This window comes from Propithecus coquereli, unplaced genomic scaffold (genome assembly GCF_000956105.1).
Source record: "Propithecus coquereli isolate 6110/MARCELLA unplaced genomic scaffold, Pcoq_1.0 Scaffold25, whole genome shotgun sequence".
In the NCBI taxonomy this organism is placed as follows: domain Eukaryota; kingdom Metazoa; phylum Chordata; class Mammalia; order Primates; family Indriidae; genus Propithecus; species Propithecus coquereli.
In genome coordinates this window covers 770,189-787,881 of record NW_012148063.1, presented here as the reverse complement: position 1 = coordinate 787,881, position 17,693 = coordinate 770,189, and the positions used below count along the sequence as shown (strand labels likewise).

At 38.4% G+C, this 17,693-nt stretch overlaps 1 protein-coding gene across 1 annotated transcript in view; it reads left to right on the top strand.

Annotated features, from left to right (window-relative positions):
- The window catches only part of SYNE1 (spectrin repeat containing, nuclear envelope 1), a 534,160-nt gene that overhangs the window by 432,448 nt on the left and 84,019 nt on the right, over window positions 1-17,693 (top strand). The window contains 8 exon segments of the mRNA XM_012646782.1: window positions 194-376; window positions 922-1,068; window positions 3,502-3,656; window positions 4,514-4,661; window positions 6,664-6,758; window positions 9,702-9,936; window positions 11,534-11,728; window positions 15,412-15,537. Coding sequence (XP_012502236.1) covers window positions 194-376; window positions 922-1,068; window positions 3,502-3,656; window positions 4,514-4,661; window positions 6,664-6,758; window positions 9,702-9,936; window positions 11,534-11,728; window positions 15,412-15,537 — 1,284 coding nt within the window.

Here is a 17,693-nt window from a genome sequence, read left to right as displayed (position 1 = left end):
TAAAACACATAATGTTTTTAAAAGCTGGATTCAATTCTTGATCATTTTCAGCAGGTAAAGATTATTTAGTATAATCATATGATAAATAAGAATTGCATGTTTCTAGATGTGTGGCCCTTTGCCGTTTGTTGTTTATGATAAGGAGTACATTTGACATGTTGTTTCACTGTGGGCATATTTTCACCTTCCATAGGACCTCCTCAAAGGATTGGGGACAGTTAAGGATTCCCTTTTTGTTCTCCATGAGCTGGGAGAACAACTCAAGCAGCAAGTGGATGCTTCGGCTGCATCGGCCATTCAATCTGATCAACTCTCTTTGAGTCAACACTTATGTGCCCTAGAGCAGGCTCTTTGCAAACAGCAGACTATGTTACAGGTACAGAGCTCATGTTCTCTATGTGGTACAAATTGAGTGTTCTATAATGTCTGGGCATAAACACAGGAAAAGAATTTTTCATCTTGGAGGCAATGCCTCCATTAAGAGAAGAATTAAAAAATAAACAATCTTGTAAGTTTCACTGGGGACAAAGGAAGGTGGGAATTTTACATTGTTCTCTACAAAGTAATTATAAAATTAGTTGAGGAGGCAAGCTCCTAATTACTATTCATGTTTATATGACGGGCTTTTCCAAGAATCGCAACATTTTTTCAGAATGTTGTTTAATAATGTATTTAAAAAATAACTTTAATAGGTTATGACTAATGGTACATAGAGAAATAATTCTACTCTTTAGAACAATTACATCAAAAGAAGAAAACTTAAATAATTATAGCCTTGTTGCTTTAGGAATGGCATCTTGAGAATGCCAATTTGATACAAGAATATGAAAAATAATTTCAATATCTACTTGCCCTCTGGCTAGATTTCATTAAAATACCAATATGTTTAACTAAAATACCAATTTCTTTCGTGAAAACAAGGCTGGAGTTCTTGATTATGAAACCTTTGCTAAGAGTTTAGAAGCTTTGGAGGCCTGGATAGTGGAAGCTGAAGACCTCCTGCAAGGACAGGACCCCAGCCACTCGTCTGACCTCTCCACCATCCAGGAAAGGATGGAGGAACTGAAGGCAAGTGTGTTCGGATCTGATTCCCAGATCTTTTATTTTCTGTCCTCAGAATCTTAAGGAAAACCCAAAACTGACATAGACCTACTCTTAATTCTGAGCTCCCTGTGAGACGCTCATGGGTTCTGCCTTCTTGCTGTCCTCGAGGGGTGAACTCTGTTGGCAACGGGCATGGCCTGATTTCCCAGCCCGTAACGGGAGCCGGCCAGGACCAGTCCTAGGAAACCTCCTCACTCCTTCCCACCTCGAGTCCCTCCCCGTCCCAGTCCACCACCTCCTTAATAGCTTGTGAGTCTCACATCTCCACTCTAACATCCTCCACTCCTACTTCAGCTACCCCCATCTCTCTGGGGCCATGGCGGTGGCCTCACACAGGTCGACATCCACCCCCCCATCCAGTCTCCAGTCCCCCTGGCTGCCAGAATGATCTTCATTTAGAAAAAAGGATTTTAGGCAATTACTTTGATTTAATCATTCCATATTGTGTGTGTGTGTGTGTGTGTGTGTGTGTGTATCGAAACATCACATTGTACCCCGAAATGTACCCCAAATCATGATTTGTCGATCAAAAATAATATTAATAATTGTTTTAAAAATGGTTTTACTTAATTATGAACAATTTTAAGTATTCAGTCAAGTAAATAAAATAGTATAATAGACATGCAAAGTTTATCATATAATTCCTCTGGTTAAAACCCTCGGTGGGTCCGCACTGCTCTTAGGGTAAAGACCATGTGCTTATCAGGGCCAGCATAACTGGCTGCCACCTGTCCTGAGTGTCTTATCCTGCACCACTGCCCACCTTCCCTCCAGCCACTCGGGAGCCACGGTGCTTCCCAGTGTCTGTGTGTGTGATGTTTCCCCTTCCTGGATTCTTTCCTTGTCCCCACCAACATCCTCCCCACCAAAAAGAGTAAAGTCCTGGTCATTTTCTTCAATGTCACTCTCTTAGGAAAGCCTTCACTGCCCATCCAGGGCTAGGCTCCCAGCGGCACGCTTTCATAATGCACACGTCTTTTTCTTCCATGCTCTGTCATGTAATGTAATTACTTTCATGTGAGTAGGGGAATAATAACTTGGGCCCCCCACGCAATAGTGTCTTACTCCCTCTAAGTGCCATGAGGGGCAGGACTGTGTCATGTCAGTTTTGTTCAGTGCTGATGTATACCCATGGAAATTCTGTCATTTAATAGTTATGCTTTGGCTTTAATACTCGGGAATATTTGTTCTTTCTTCAGGAATCATGAATCTTTTGCAGATCATGCAAAGAGAAAACACACACATGGCCAAAGATGTCCTGACATTTTCTCCTTTCTGTAACCATTTTCCTAGATGGAGATAAGAATGCCCATGGGGCCGAGTGCAGTGGATTAAGGAGGATCGCTTAAGGCCAGGAGCTTGAAACCAGCCTGGGCAACATAGCAAGACCCTATCTCTAAATAAGAAAAATGAGCTGGGTGTGGTGGCACATGCCTGTAGTCCCAGCTACTCGGGAGGCTGAGGCGGGAGGATGGCTTGAGCCCAGGAGTTTGAGGTTGCTGTGAGCTATGATGATGCCACTGCACTCTACCCTGGGTGACACAGCAAAGCCCTGTCATAAAAAAAAAAAAACAACAAAGCAGAAAAAAGAAATGCCGGTGGAAGACCAGGACAGGCAGCTTTGTCCTGTGTTTGAAGAGAGGCAAGAGGTCTGAAAGCAAAAAACAGCCTTTTTGTTGATTCTTACCAACTTTGAGGTTGGGGTCGTAGGGCAATGTGTGGTCATTGCATAGCTCAAGTGAGGCTGCATTCTCTTTAGCAAGACCCCAACACCTTTTGTTTACCCAGCTCTACCACTTACTAGCTGGGTGGCCTTGAGCAATTTTCTTAGTTTCTGTGCCTCTCTTTCTTCATTTGTGAAGAGGGAATGGCAGTGGTACTTAACCTCATGGGAATTGTTTTGAGGATGAAATGAGTTATTACTCAAAGCTTTTAATAACAATTCATAGTAAGTGCTCAATTAATGTTAGCTATCACTGTTACAACTATTATTATTATTGAATAATAAAGGATCAGATTAGCATGAATAAATTAAATACAAAGGGTAAGAAAAAAGCCTTTCTGCTCATCAGCATAATTTTCATCCTTTGTCAGTTCTGTCAAGAATTACCTATGAGTAAATAAATCATGTAAATAAGGTAATACACGTAACCTACTAAGTATTCAATAAAGGGTAATGAGTAGCTGCAGTAGCAATAGCAGCCACAACAGTTCAATCTGAATAGGAGATTCAGCTTTTTTCTATCTGCACCTCTGGAGATTGCAAGTAACTTTCCAGAAACGCATAGCAGACCAAAGACCAGCTTCTTCCTGAAATCAGAAGTTCACCGTGCACTTTGGAAAAACTCTGCCTTTTTTGACCGTGGTGGTAAACTTGCTTTTAAATCTTGCTTTTAGGGACAGATGTTAAAATTCAGCAGCATGGCTCCGGATTTAGACCGTCTAAATGAGCTTGGCTATAGGTTACCTCTGAATGATAAGGAAATCAAAAGGATGCAGAATCTGAACCGTCATTGGTCCCTGATCTCCTCTCAGACTACAGAAAGATTCAGGTAGAGTAAACAAGAGATGTTCCGGTCACTCCAATTGTCTTGGTCCGTTTTGTGCTGCTATAACAAAATGCCACAGACTGGGTAATTTATAAAGAATAGATATTGATTTTCCCACAGTTCTGGAGGCTAAGAAGTCCGAGATAGAGGTGCTAGCAGGTTCAGTTGTTTGGTAGGGGCTGCTTTCTGCTCTCAAAGTGGCCCCTTCTTGCCCGTATCCTTAGGAGGAGAGTGACGCAATGTCCTCACACAGAGGAGGAAGGTGGAAGGGCAAGAGTGCTGAACACCGCGTGAATCCTCTTTTATAAGGGCCCTGATCCCATTCACGAGGCAGGAGCCCTCATGGCCTAATCACCTCTTAAAGGCCCCACCCACCTCATAATACTATCACATTGGCCATTGAGTTTCAACACCTGAATTTTGGAGGGGACACATTCAAACCATAGCACCAGTGTATTAATAGGATATAAGTTCATGATTTGTGTTTATGTATAAATTTTAGTCTTTCCAATAATACTGACAAAATTTGCACTAAAAGTAGGAAATTTAAATTGCAAAGTTGTTTTCCATGTTTGATGTACTAAATAGTCTTTAATAAGAAAACTCTTTTAAGTAAGAATATATTAAAGGTACATGCATAATTTTGATCATTTTGAAAAATGTAACATTTTAAACTTCCACTTTTTTAAAAAATTTCTTCTTCTTTTTTTATTTTTTTGTTAATTTTACCTCCTAACATGAAAGCTTTGTGATGGTCTAATTAGAATTGGAGGCAGAGATTATTTGATCAAGTTTTATATGCTAGAAATATTAAAATAAGGAGACAAGTAATCATTATTCCTTGTCCTTCATTCTGTCAGTAAGTTGCAGTCATTTTTGCTGCAACATCAGACTTTCCTGGAAAAATGTGAAACATGGATGGAATTCCTGGTTCAAACGGAACAAAAGTTAGCAGTAGAGATTTCAGGCAATTATCAGCATCTTTTGGAACAGCAGAGAGCACATGAGGTAGGTTATGCCAGTATATTTTTAGATAATAAAAAAGTTAGACCCTTGAAAGATGCTACAAAATGCCATGTGGGGGAATTAAAATCCTGTACCTTGTACTGAGTCTGTTCAAATGCTTGTGTCACTTTTGCCTTCTTTTTTAAGGTTGGGGTTTTGATATCTTAGTTACAAAAATGTCGGCCATTTCTCTGCACCGTAGATGGTTATAAGCCTGTATCAGGCTTCAGTACCTTGCAATGTATAATGCCAGAATTGTGGCTAAAGACTACTTGCTGGGGGCTGGGTGGGGTTGGTGGGAAGAGTGCAGGTAGTTAGACAATTTGCAAATTGGGTTAGAGACTACAGCATTAATATTGCCAAGGCTAATTGCTTAAGGGACTACACTTGGATCAAAAGTCTTTAAAAAGTGTGTGTTCTTTAAAAAACATATATGAATTTTATAAAAGGAAATTAAGCTATCAGTGATCTCTCCAAGTGTACCTCTTGATCAAACTGCATTATAATTATTTCTCAAGAAACGCAGAGAGAGAACTATTAATATATGCAAAAAGCAAATTAATTAATTTGCTAACAATTTGTCCCCAATTTGCTATTTACTGGTATAACTAAGTTGTTTTGTGTGTTTATGCACATGGAGAGATGGGACTTACCTAAGGGCAGAGAAAAGCTTAATTCATAGCTTAAAAGAAAATGAAACTAATTTTAAAGCATTTTGCTGAAATTTTAAAAATAGAGAATTTAAAGATGTATAAGGTATTTTTAAATTCAGTTTTATTGAGTTGACAGATGGTGAAATAAAAGACAATGGAATAAAACTACAATGAGATAGATACTATTTCATAACCACTACGATGGCTACAATGAGAAAGATAACAGTGTTGGTGAGGGTGTAGAGAAATCGGAACCCTCTTGCATTGCTGATGGGAATGTAAAATGGTGAAGCTGCTTTGGAAAACAGTTTGGCAGTTCCTCAAAATGTTAAACATAGAGTCACTACATAACCCAGTAATTCCACTCCTAAGTATATACCCAAGATAAATGAAAATACGTGTCCACACAAAAACTTGTACAAGTACGTTGTTCATAGTGGCAGTATTCACAACAGCCAAAAAGTGGAAACCACCCATCAGTCCATCAATTGATGAATGGTTAAATACAATGTGAGATATTCATATAATAGAATACTACTCAGCAATAAAAAGAAATAAGGTCCTGATACATGGTGCAACTTGGATGAACCTTGAAAACAGATGCTAAGGGAAAGAAACCAGTCACAAAAGACCACATGTTGCATAATTCCGTTTATATGAAATGTCCAGAATAGGCAATCCTTAGAGATATGAAATAGATTAATGGTTGCTTAAGACTGGAGGATTGGGAGAAAATAGGGAATTATTGCTAATGATGTGGAGTTTCTTCTTGGGGTGATGAAAATGTTCTAAAATTGATTGTGGTAATGGTTGTACAAGTCTTTAAATATAATAAAAGTCATTAAATTGGGCATTTTAATGAGTGAATTATGTGGTATGTGAATTATATCTCAATAAAGCTATTTAAAAAACAGTGGAAATAATTTGAAAGACCTTCTGTTGAAAAACAGTGAGTTCAAAAAGACCAGAAAAAGAAGGGGCTTTTTTTCCTTCAACTTTTTCAAAGGTCCTAAGCTATTCTCTGTCTGAAAATAGCCCACATTTTGCACACAGAATAAACCAGAAAACAAATTGCGCATTAACTTACTGTATTAGGTGCTTTTGAAAGAATGAAGGGAAACATAATTCTACTTTTAGTCATTTAGTTTTAGTAAACCAAAAACTAAACTTTAAGCATATCTGAATTGATGATTTAAAAATAAATCATTCCTGCACTACAGGATTTCACACATTTCCTGATTCAGCTGGAGATACTTTTCATAGTCTTGCTAAACCCAGAATATTTAGAAAGTTATCAGAGAAGTGGTCACTAAAATTAGGAACTCTAAAGTATGCTCTTCTTTAAATTATAGTTGTTTCAAGCCGAGATGTTCAGTCGCCAGCAGATTTTGCACTCAATCATTATTGATGGGCAACGTCTTCTAGAACAAGGTCAAGTTGACGACAGGTAGGATCTTTGGTAAATTATTATGAAGACAGTTTCCACAAATTAGTCATTTTCTTTTTAATGAGCAGATTAGAGGGCATATATCCAATCTTCCTAAGGCAATTTTATGATAGTGGAGCCTCAGTAATAGGAAGAGAGTCTTGTCTGAATCTCTGAAATTACCGAGTATTGTATCTTTTTAGAGAACGGCTGTTATATTATATGAAGGACATAGAGTAATTGGAAATCTCCTAGCCAACCTTAGCTAGTCATCTGTAAGGACTGGAACTAATGAATAGATCAGAATGAATTGTATCAGTGATGTAGCACTGGTTTGTAAACAGATGCTTCTAATATTCTTATACAATTACAAAAATGTTATTTGTCAAAGGAGCATAGAGATCACTAGTCCATCTCTCTTAGTTACAGATGAAAAAACCTGAGACCCACAAATGTGAACTTCTTTGTCCAAGGTTCTGGTTTTCAGTCAGTACTGGCTTATATTGGGCAGCTTTTTCATACCATGATAATTCGTATGAAAATGGTTTGCTGCCTTAAATCAGATTATATTCAACCTAGAATACTTCTTCCTTTTCATTTATGTAACAAATTATCTCTTTATTAAAAATGCAGAGGTAAGAATCTAGCTTGTGAATTGACAATTTTATATTATATTTACATGTCTTAGGAACAATATTTATTTTATCCCTTCTACTTTTCATGGTGATATTTGGAGTGTGAGCTTCCATTTGTTTTATTACATTTGTACATCTCTCCCATATTTAGGACCAGTAGTTGTGATTATACTTGTTAGTATTTTTTCAAAAAATTAAAAAATAAATCATTTTTATTGAGAGTTTTGTTTTTAATGTTTTAGAACCCATTTCAGGTTTAAGTGGATATTTCTTTGGAAGTACATGAAAGATTTTCATGGTTAACCTTGGAACAACAAAATGTGTTGTCATATTTATTCTATTCTAAGTAAGCCAAACTTGAATGTGAACTTTCTTGAGAATAAAACAAATTCAAATGCAACTGACTTTTATCTTTTGCTTTGTCATCTCTTAGCCAACTCTATAACAATATTATAAACGTTCAAGTCATTAGGTAAAATAAAATTTAATATTCGCATGCAAGCCAACATCTATTAAATTTTAAATGATAACATTTAGGAAAAAAACACCAACAAGATGAAAATGGGAAGCTGGACCTAAGGATAAAAAATTTTGAAAGTTACAAGTGAAAAAATCAGATTAGAACCTGCTGACAATAGGAAGGCCCCAGCTTAGAAATCTGTTGTGTTCTAAATGTTAATTGATGAGTTTTGTTTTTTTAGAGCATCATGTTGAGCACTGGGAACAATGTCACGTTTTAAGTCGTTCCTCATGCTGGCAGGTAGTTCAGGACAGCTTGGTTGTGCAGAGTGAGGGTGAGGGCTCCGAAGAGGTCTCGGATGGTTACCTGGTAGGCAAAGCAACGTGCAAGGGCCTTTTCATGTTATAGAATATTCTCAAGTCCTGAAGTTACACGTTTTCTGAGTTGACAGATAATTACAACTTCTGGGGAAGTATCATGAACCTAATTCATCCCATTTGAATTCTACTGCGATTGATTATTCATATATACATATAGATAGATAGATCAGAATTTCCTTTCAAAACTGAAAGTCATCATCAAAGCCTAGCTAGTTATCATATGGATCTGTTTTTAAAATGAGAGAGCATAAGAAAATTTTTGCTGGGGCTTTATTTGATACTTTTTGTTTTTAATGCTGGCTTTGTTGAGTGTGACTATGTATTATTCATCTTTTGTTTAAGTTGAATTATTAAATAAGTTTTGGGACTAATAGCACATTTGGTTATAAAATCAAAATTGATACTGGCTCTAGATACTAGGAGGCAGTCAAGAATATTCTACAACAGTAAGTCCCATTCAGATTTGGTGCCACCCTCAAGAGAAGAGAATAGGATGTCTGAGGAAGAAAAGCAAAATGAATGTCATAGACAAAACACAAGTAATGTTACACTTTAATACGAAAACGTGAATGACACTGTAATCAACAAAGAAACTCATTCTATTTGATGCTGGACAAACCCTTACTAACCAGTTCTGGAGCCACAAGTTGAGTATTAAATAAAACTTAATAAAGGACTACCAATATTTTTTAAAGGTAGAAAACACAGAGGTAGGAAAGACACATTAGAAGATCTGAGACTCTTTAGTCTACAACTGAGAAAGCTTAAGTAACATTTAATATTTCTAAATATGTGAATGGCATTTAAACAGACCGTGATGACTAGTTTTCATTTTTCTAATAACAAAGTGAAGGCAGCCTAAAATGTAAAAGGGACGATTTAGATTAACGTGTGGAATAACTTGCTAAAGATTAGGGCTGTGTATTGTGAGGGAATACTGAGAGAGTTTATGAAGTGCAGTTTTTAAAAATCTTTTTAAACTACATAGTTCGATTGAAGTGGCTTATGATTCTAGCTAAGGTAACACGGTTTTGTCCAGCCAAAGTGGCATATGATTTTAGCTGAAGACAGGGGTTCTACATAAGCTTTGCTCCACGTACTTACCTGCAGGGGGCCCACAAGACCTTGTCATGTGCTGCACATGTTACAATCAGGTGCTCAGGGTTTGGAGCTATTCCCAGTGCACCTGTGGCTTTCTATTCCTCCTCTCCCATGCTTCAGGGAGGGAGTAAATGACAATGACCTGATTGTAAATTTTTCTTCAACCTGTACTGAGACATAATAACTCTCACCATTTGCAAACACTAGTAGTTTAATTTTTAAAGTTACTTGCAATAGACCCAATAATAGATCACATCATGATATCCGAAAACCTCTGCCTTGGGTCACTTCTCAGAGATTAAGGTCGTGCAAAGTGTACACATTGGCTGATTATGTAACTGCATCCAAGATATCGGTGTTTTTCACCATGTAATGATTTCTTTGCCAGGGATGAGTTCAACCTGAAACTGACGCTCCTCAGTAATCAGTGGCAGGGAGTGATTCGCAGGGCCCAGCAGAGGCGGGGCATCATCGACAGCCAGATTCGCCAGTGGCAACGCTACAGGGAGATGGCAGAAAAGCTTCGTAAATGGCTGGTTGAAGTGTCCTACCTCCCCGTGAGTGGTCTCGGAAGCGTCCCTATACCACTGCAACAAGCAAGGACCCTCTTTGATGAAGTGCAGGTAAAGTGCAAACACACTGTTCTGAAACCTCTTATGCATTTCCACTGCACACTTTACCTTAGCCTTGGCTCCTCAGAAGGACTCTGGAGTGACATTGGAATTGGGACAAACATTGTTCTCAAATGTCAACAGGCATATACTGAATGATTGTGTTGCAAAGCCCTCATTTGCTGATGAAATGACAATGAGCCTCCACACAGCAAGGCCTGCAGCCGCTCACTGAGTCCTAGCACGGATGGAAAGCCAACGGCGAGGAAAGGAAAACTTTGTGTTGATTATGTATATTTTACTCATAAGCAATGTAAACATGTAACTTAAGTACCAGAGAAGGTAAAAGGCCCTGTCCTGTTTGAGCGCTGTCCCTTCCCAGGGAGCCCTTTACTTTGACCAGCATCCTAGACAGTCCTTTTCAGTGTGTCTTACGGGCTCCTCTTCTTTTAAAGACACTGTTCTCTGGTTCCTTTCTCCTCCAGATTTCTCTGAGAGACCTCATCCACAGACATGGCTTCAGCTACCTGCTACCAGCAGACAAGGGGCAAATTTGCATCTTCTGGTCACATTCACCTGCTGAGCTTTTAACTCATGTATCCAACCAACATTTGGATTTGTATCTGTGTGCTCCGCAGATGTAATGTACCTATGGGTCTCAACAGAGCCTGTGATCTCTGGACCAACCATTCTCTCTTTCCCATGCACCCAATTTGGGGAAGCATCATCACCGGTCTATCAGTGTAGGAATCCTAGAGTCATTTAGGAGCCATTCTCTTCCTTGTCTCTCACCTCTGCCATATCTAATCTGCCCCAAGCTTCCCTTCCTGCTGCCACTGCCTTGGCTGGGTGCTCACGATGTGTTCCCTAAATGGACCATAGCTTCCTGACCTGTCTTAGTATGTGTCTTTCTTCCATTCTACCTTCACTCTGATGCCGCGTGCTTCTATTAAAACTTTAATGCAAACACATCACTTCCCTGCTTAATATTCTTCTATGAATCTCAGTTACTTTGATTATGAAAACCAAATTCCCATGCAAGACATGGCCTTGCCTCATCTTCTGCCCCTCTCTTACATGCACTTCATACTCCAGCCACTGAAAGCTATGTCCAGCTTCCTGAAGTCATCATACTTCTTCCGTGTAGTGAATTTATGTGCCCATCCTCATTTCTCTCTGGGAAACATCCTTTCCTCCGCCGCTGATCACTCTTATCTCCCCACACCAGGTCCTTCTTAATCTGGGAGAGTTCGTATGTCTTTCAAGACTCATTCAGCCTTTACCACTTAGAAGAAGCCTCTCTGACTCTCTGCACACTCCCTGCTGCGTCCAGTGTCCCTCTGTATCCCAGCTGTCAGTCTCATAGAGGAATTTCCATATTGCATCCTGATAGTATTTAACTTGGGGCAGAAACTAAGCCTCTCCCCACTGTACTCCCATTCATTTATACATTGGTGCCTTCAGGTACAAAGTATCACCTCAGTAAATGCTTGTTGATCGAAAGAGGACATGCTATGTTTGCTAAAATTTAGGGCCACTTAAAAATACTTGTAATAGGGAAATGGTGAAGAAAATAATGAGAAAGTAAAAAAGCTGTGATTCCTTTCAGTTCAAAGAAAAAGTGTTCCTGCGACAACAAGGCAGTTATATCCTAACTGTGGAGGCCGGCAAGCAGCTCCTGCTCTCCGCGGACAGTGGAGCCGAGGCCGCCTTGCAGGTCGAACTCACTGAAATCCAAGAGAAATGGAAATCAGCCAGCATAAGTCTGGAGGAACAGAAGAAAAAACTGGCCTTCTTGTTGAAAGTAAGTTCTGCTAAGAAAAAACAACGAGAAATCTTTTAATACGTATACTGCTTTTTCCTCCCGTTGTTATCCTGAAAATCAAATAATGCCAAGATCATTAAGTAATACCTTGCAGTATTGTGATCCCCTGTGTTTTATTTAAGACTTTGTCCTATCTTGCATGAACTCGAAAAGTTTCTCAATTTTCAGCATTTCATCTTTCTGGAAAATCCTCCAACAAAGTAATTTAAAGTCTAATAAGACTGTCCAAACTATGAATTCTGATTAATGGCTAGCCTGAAGACTTAGCCATGTATGACTTTATAATTCCATACAGAAATTCAAAGAGTAGATTCTGCTCCCTAATCTAAGACTCTAAAGTGGTTTTCAAGATTGATATCTCTTCTTTTATAGCAGGGAAAAACCAACCCAAAAAGATACTCTTGATTTAGCTTAGCTTATCCAAGCCAGTTGCCTTGAGATAAAATCTCCAGGAGGTATATTAAGCCCTTCGTTGGCTACAGATTGCATACTGATCACACAATTAATCTGGAAAATGTAGATTTACCCAGACCTCCCACAATATGCTTTTATCCCTCACTCGCCGATTCCATGTATAATACATAATTAAATCAACAGTTTAAAAAGGACATGGGCTCTACATTCAGATAAACCCAAGGTAAAAACATAGTAAACCAAGTGACCTGGTTAACTCAACCTACCTAAGCCTCAATTTCCACATCTGTAGAGTGGGTATAATTTCACCTCCTCCCTGTGGCCATTGTGAGGATTTAATGAAATAATGCAGGAAAATCATGTGGTACCATATCTGGCATCTACTGAGCACTAAATAAATGATAGTAGTTATCATGGTTGAGGTTATTATCATTTTAAAAAGTGAGCACAGCTAAATGCTAAGGTCTTATGTATATTGATAATCACCAGCACTTTAATGAGATTATTAAATTTGGCCTGTTGCATGTTTGGATCAAAGGTAATAACTATTAATAAAATTAATGGAAGGGATTTGGGTTTTTTTTTCATGTTTAAAGTATGCACACCCATTGGGTTTATTCTACTGAATTTTATTTAACAATATATTACCTTGAGTGTAAGAAGCAATCAATCACAAATGCCACTGAAATAAAGAACTATTATTTTCACACAGCACAATTCATCAGTAATATAATATGCCTGATTCTTTTTTCTTCCTTCTGCTTTTAGGAAAGAATTTAAAACATTGTAATTCATTCTGTAGAGAACATGTTAATCATATATTTTTTTAAATTTGTGATGTGATTTTTGGAGATACTCCCAAGACTTAATAAGGCATGATGTCTGAGTCACTGCATTGCTTTTCTTATCTGTCTGTTTGTTGGTGTATAAAACATCCACTTTGATAGATGTTTGCAGGCCATGACATTAAGTTATTTCCTTATAATTCATGTAGTAAAAAGACTTGGTTATAGCTTCAGAATCTAAGTCATCCTTGGAAAGAAGAATCCTTATTGTTCTCTTATTAAAGTTCACTTCATTTTGAATCATATACTGCCATCCTGTTTGCCTGAGAAGGAATTTATGAATCTAAATTTTAATGTTTATCCAGCCTCAATTTAGTGTATCTTTTCACTGCAACTATAATACTTACCTATTGTTAGCTCTTCATGCTCTTAGTAAATACATCAAAATACAGCCATTATCACCCCATGCCCTGCACATTCATCTTCTGCACTATTGTCTCTTAATTTTGTTGTGAAATAAGAAGCTGGCCCTGTCTCTTTTAGATCAATAAACATTTATGGAATGCATGTTGACATATTTCACAATGCGTGATGATTTTATTAAGAATGATGTTCAATTTAAACAGAAAGAGGATCTTTTTGTCTACGCTCACTCTGCTTAGCATGGATGAACTAAGTGTAGTCTGGGGACACAAAGGTATTTTATCATGTCTGTCCATGATAGACGAAAGTTTTTTGAGTTTTTTTTCTTCTTTTTTTTTTCCTGGTACTTTGGAAGAGGGAATGTAGTCACACACTCTAGGAAGTTCCATGAAGGAATTTTAAAGAGATAAGAGCCTCCTGGGCCGAACTCTCGGTTTATTAGAAACCAAAAGACATTTTGAGTCAGGGGGTACGTAAGCCAGCACTGCTTCCATAGACGGTTGTGGTAATAGTACCTACGGGTTGTTATGCTGAAAATAAGGTGTCAGAAGAGAAGACAGAAAGGATCCAGACAAGAAAATACTGGTGATGATGAAAGAGAGATTGTGAGGAAAGATGCAAGGTGCGTTGACACCGTGCTACCTGGTAAAAGTGATCCCAGCCGTGATTCTAGTTGTCTTTCAGTGGAACTCAGTAATTCACGGTGTGGGGAATGGCCACTTGGGAGGGGCCCTGCGGAGGAGGAGAACAGGAAATGACAATAGGACACATGGATGGTATTGGACAAAAAGAATGAGACTTGTTTGGTTGAATTTAGTTTTCATCGGCACTAAGACGCTAATATGAGTTAATGTGTAGGTAAGGTACCGTGAAGAATCAATCTCTACTGTGATTCCTTTCATTTTTTTCCTTTACTTTTTTTTAATTACCAAAAAATATGTGTCTAATAAAATTCAGTAATAACTGAAGTATGTGGCGTAAAAAATGAAACTGGCCTTACACGACCATCCAAATTCTACCATCTTCTCCAGGTCACCGTTGCTACCAGTTTGGCGTGTAACCTTTCAAAACGTAACTGCAAAATGTATGTTTTTCTTTGTCAGTACACAGAGATCTGCCGCATTGTGCACAGCCACTCTGCCACCCGCCCCGCTGTGTTCTCTCCAAGAGCACTTATCACCACTTCACACAGTAGAGACACATTTCTTAAATTGTGCATTCTCTCTTCTTCCACTTTTTGATTCGTACAGATTTTCATGTATTATGCGTTTAATCCTTTGCTACATGTTTCAGTACTAACCACATAAGGCCAGTCAAACACCGTACCTTTTGTAGTGTTTCCCCTTCTGTAACAATTCAAATCTATGTGGCTGATACTATTTATATAGTAATTAAATCAGAGTCAAGGCTATATTATTTTTACATTCCATCTCTCTCCTCTTACCCAAATGTATTTTCATTCTGAACAAGATTCCATATCTTCCTTTATATCCCTTATGGTGCATTCAGGAGAGGATAACATTGAGTGCATTATGGGTAGGGTTAGGAAACAAAGTACTGGGATTACACTGCTGCCTCTACACATAGGTTGGGATTCAGATAATATTCTTGCATAGCCGTGATATTCTGGGCTTTGTGCTTGGTGCTTTGACACCCATTTCTTCCTCTGTCCTCCAACAAATATAGAGAGTTTATATTATTTCCATTTTCACAGGGAAAATTAGAGATAGAGCGTTATCTGTTTAAGCCACACAGATAGTAGGTAACAGAGTCAGTTTTGAATCCCGCTCTGATGACCACGGCGTGCTGCCTACCCTGGCAGTGGGTGTGGGCACACCCTCACACTGCTCATCGGTGTGACTTTAATCCTTTCTCAGGAAGCTAAGGAAAGTCCTTTCCTTTCCTTTTCTTTCCTTTTCTTTCTTTTTCTTTTCTTTTCTTTTCTCTTCTTCTCTTCTTTTCTCTTCTTTTCTTTCCTTTCCTTTTCCCCAATTTCTACATCAAAACAATTTATGCCATTTCTTTCTCTTCCCATGCTAGGACTGGGAAAAATGTGAGAAAGGAATAGCCGATTCTCTGGAGAAACTACGAACTTTCAAAAAGAAGCTTTCTCAGCCTCTGCCAGATCACCACGAAGAGCTCCACGCAGAACAAACACGTTGCAAGGTAAATTACTGGATTGAGATTTTCGCTGTCTTCCATCTGTGTGCCTCTGCTGGAATAATGCCTTTGAGGCCATAATCCAGTCAGACTCCTATCGCTGCCGACATGCAGATACAAGACCCTGGTGCATTGGTGCATGACATAAAGGCAGACAACTCTGGTGAAACTTGTATTGCTGATTTATTGCAATTGATGAAATTACAGACTAGCTTATGGCTTACTCTGAGGAAGCAAATGAAAATTTAAAGCACAACATTAAAAGATATTTAAAAGCTGTGTCAAGAGCAATAAAATAAATCTTTTTAAAGCATCAACACTGGGGAGTCATTCTAGCAGAGGAGTCAAGTTTACAGCAAGAAGAATAAGGATCAGCAGTCTAGAACATCTGTAGACAGTGGCCCTCGGAGGAACACACCCTACCCTCCAGACCATTCTACAAGGAAGAGGGAAAAATAGCTGATCTCAGTTATTGCACGGAGACACACAATCCTTAAATTACTCAGAGCTCTAACTACTTAAAGATTATGATTAACACCTCAAATGGTACTTGGAAGCAAATAAGTAGCTAATACAGACCACTCCCTGCATTATGAGCTCATGAAGAACAAGATTTAGTGGCTATAGGTTTCCTTCCATTCAAACCTGTGTAGCCAAGTGGAGTGCCCAAACAGCAATTCCCTGCAGAGCTAGGCCAACCATATCAAAAGTACCTTTAAAAATGCTTTTCTGTTTTACTCTGTAGTTAATGGAAAGCAAAAGGAAAAAAAAAAAACCTTTTCTTTCAAATTACACATGTCCTTGGGTTCCCCAGGCATTTGCAAATTATTGCTCTAGGGTAATTCTATTTAAAACCTCACCTATACTTAAATGAATTTTGTAGAGGTAAGGAGAAATGTCCCCTTTCTCAGAAAGATCAGCTGAAAAATCGCTGAAAGATCAACTCACAATAAGGCAGAGAAAGAGATTTATTTACTATGCACACCAGGAGAATCACAGAATGATCACCCAACTTCTGAATGGGGTCTAGAAGTTTATATACACTCATTTTAGAGGGGAGGGGTAGATGAGGAAGATACATAATTTGGTTGACTGTCAATAAATGGTTACTACAGAAGATAAATAGATACTTGGAAGAATGAACAAATGGGAGGAACAGACTGACTTGTAAATGGTTCTCTGGAAACTAAATTAACCTGGGAGACAGGTATTGTCTTAAAATGGTTTAGGCCAGGCCTGATTGCATTCTTTTTTTTTTATGTTTCTTTTTTTAATTTAATTGCAAGATATTATGGAGGTACAAATGTTTTTGGTTACATGGATCACTTTTGTAATGCTTGAGTCAGAGCTATAAGTGTGTCCATCACCCAGATAGTGTTCACTGTACCCGTTAGGTAGGTTTTTGCCCATCCTCTCCTCCCCCTCCCCCTTGCTTGATTGCCACTGAATTTCAATTCCCTCTGTGCATGTGTGTGCTCATCAGTTAGTTCCAATTTAATAGTGGGTACATATGGTGTTTGATTTTCCATTCTTACAATACTTCATTCAGGATAATTCCCTCTAAATTGTTGCAAAAGGCATTAATTCATCCTATTTTATGGCTGAGTAGTATTCCATGGTATACATATACCACATTTTGTTAATCTACTCGTGAATTGATGGGCACTTGGGTTGATTCCACATCTTTGCAATTGTGAATTGTGCTGTAATAAACATTCAAGTGTAGGTATCTTTTTGATACAATTACTTCTTTTCCTTTGGGTAGGTACCCAGTAGTGGAATTCCTGTATCAAATTGTAGGTCTGCTTTTAGTTCTTTGAGGAGTTTCCATATTGTTTTCCATAGAGGTTATGCTAATTTGCAATCCCACCAACACTGTATAAGCATTCCTCTCCCTCATCGTCCATGCCAACATTTATTGTTTTTGGACTTTTTAATGCATGCCATTCCTCCCCAACTATCTTTATGAAGATAGGTGGAGTCTTTGGGGTTTTCTAGATATAAGATCATATCATCAGCAAAAAGGGATAGTTTGACTTCCTCTTTCTTCATTTGGATAACCTTAATTTCTTCCCCTTCCCTGATTGCTCTGGCTAGGACTTCCAGCACTATGTTGAATAGATGTGATGACAGTGGGTACCCATATCTTGTTCCAGTTTTTC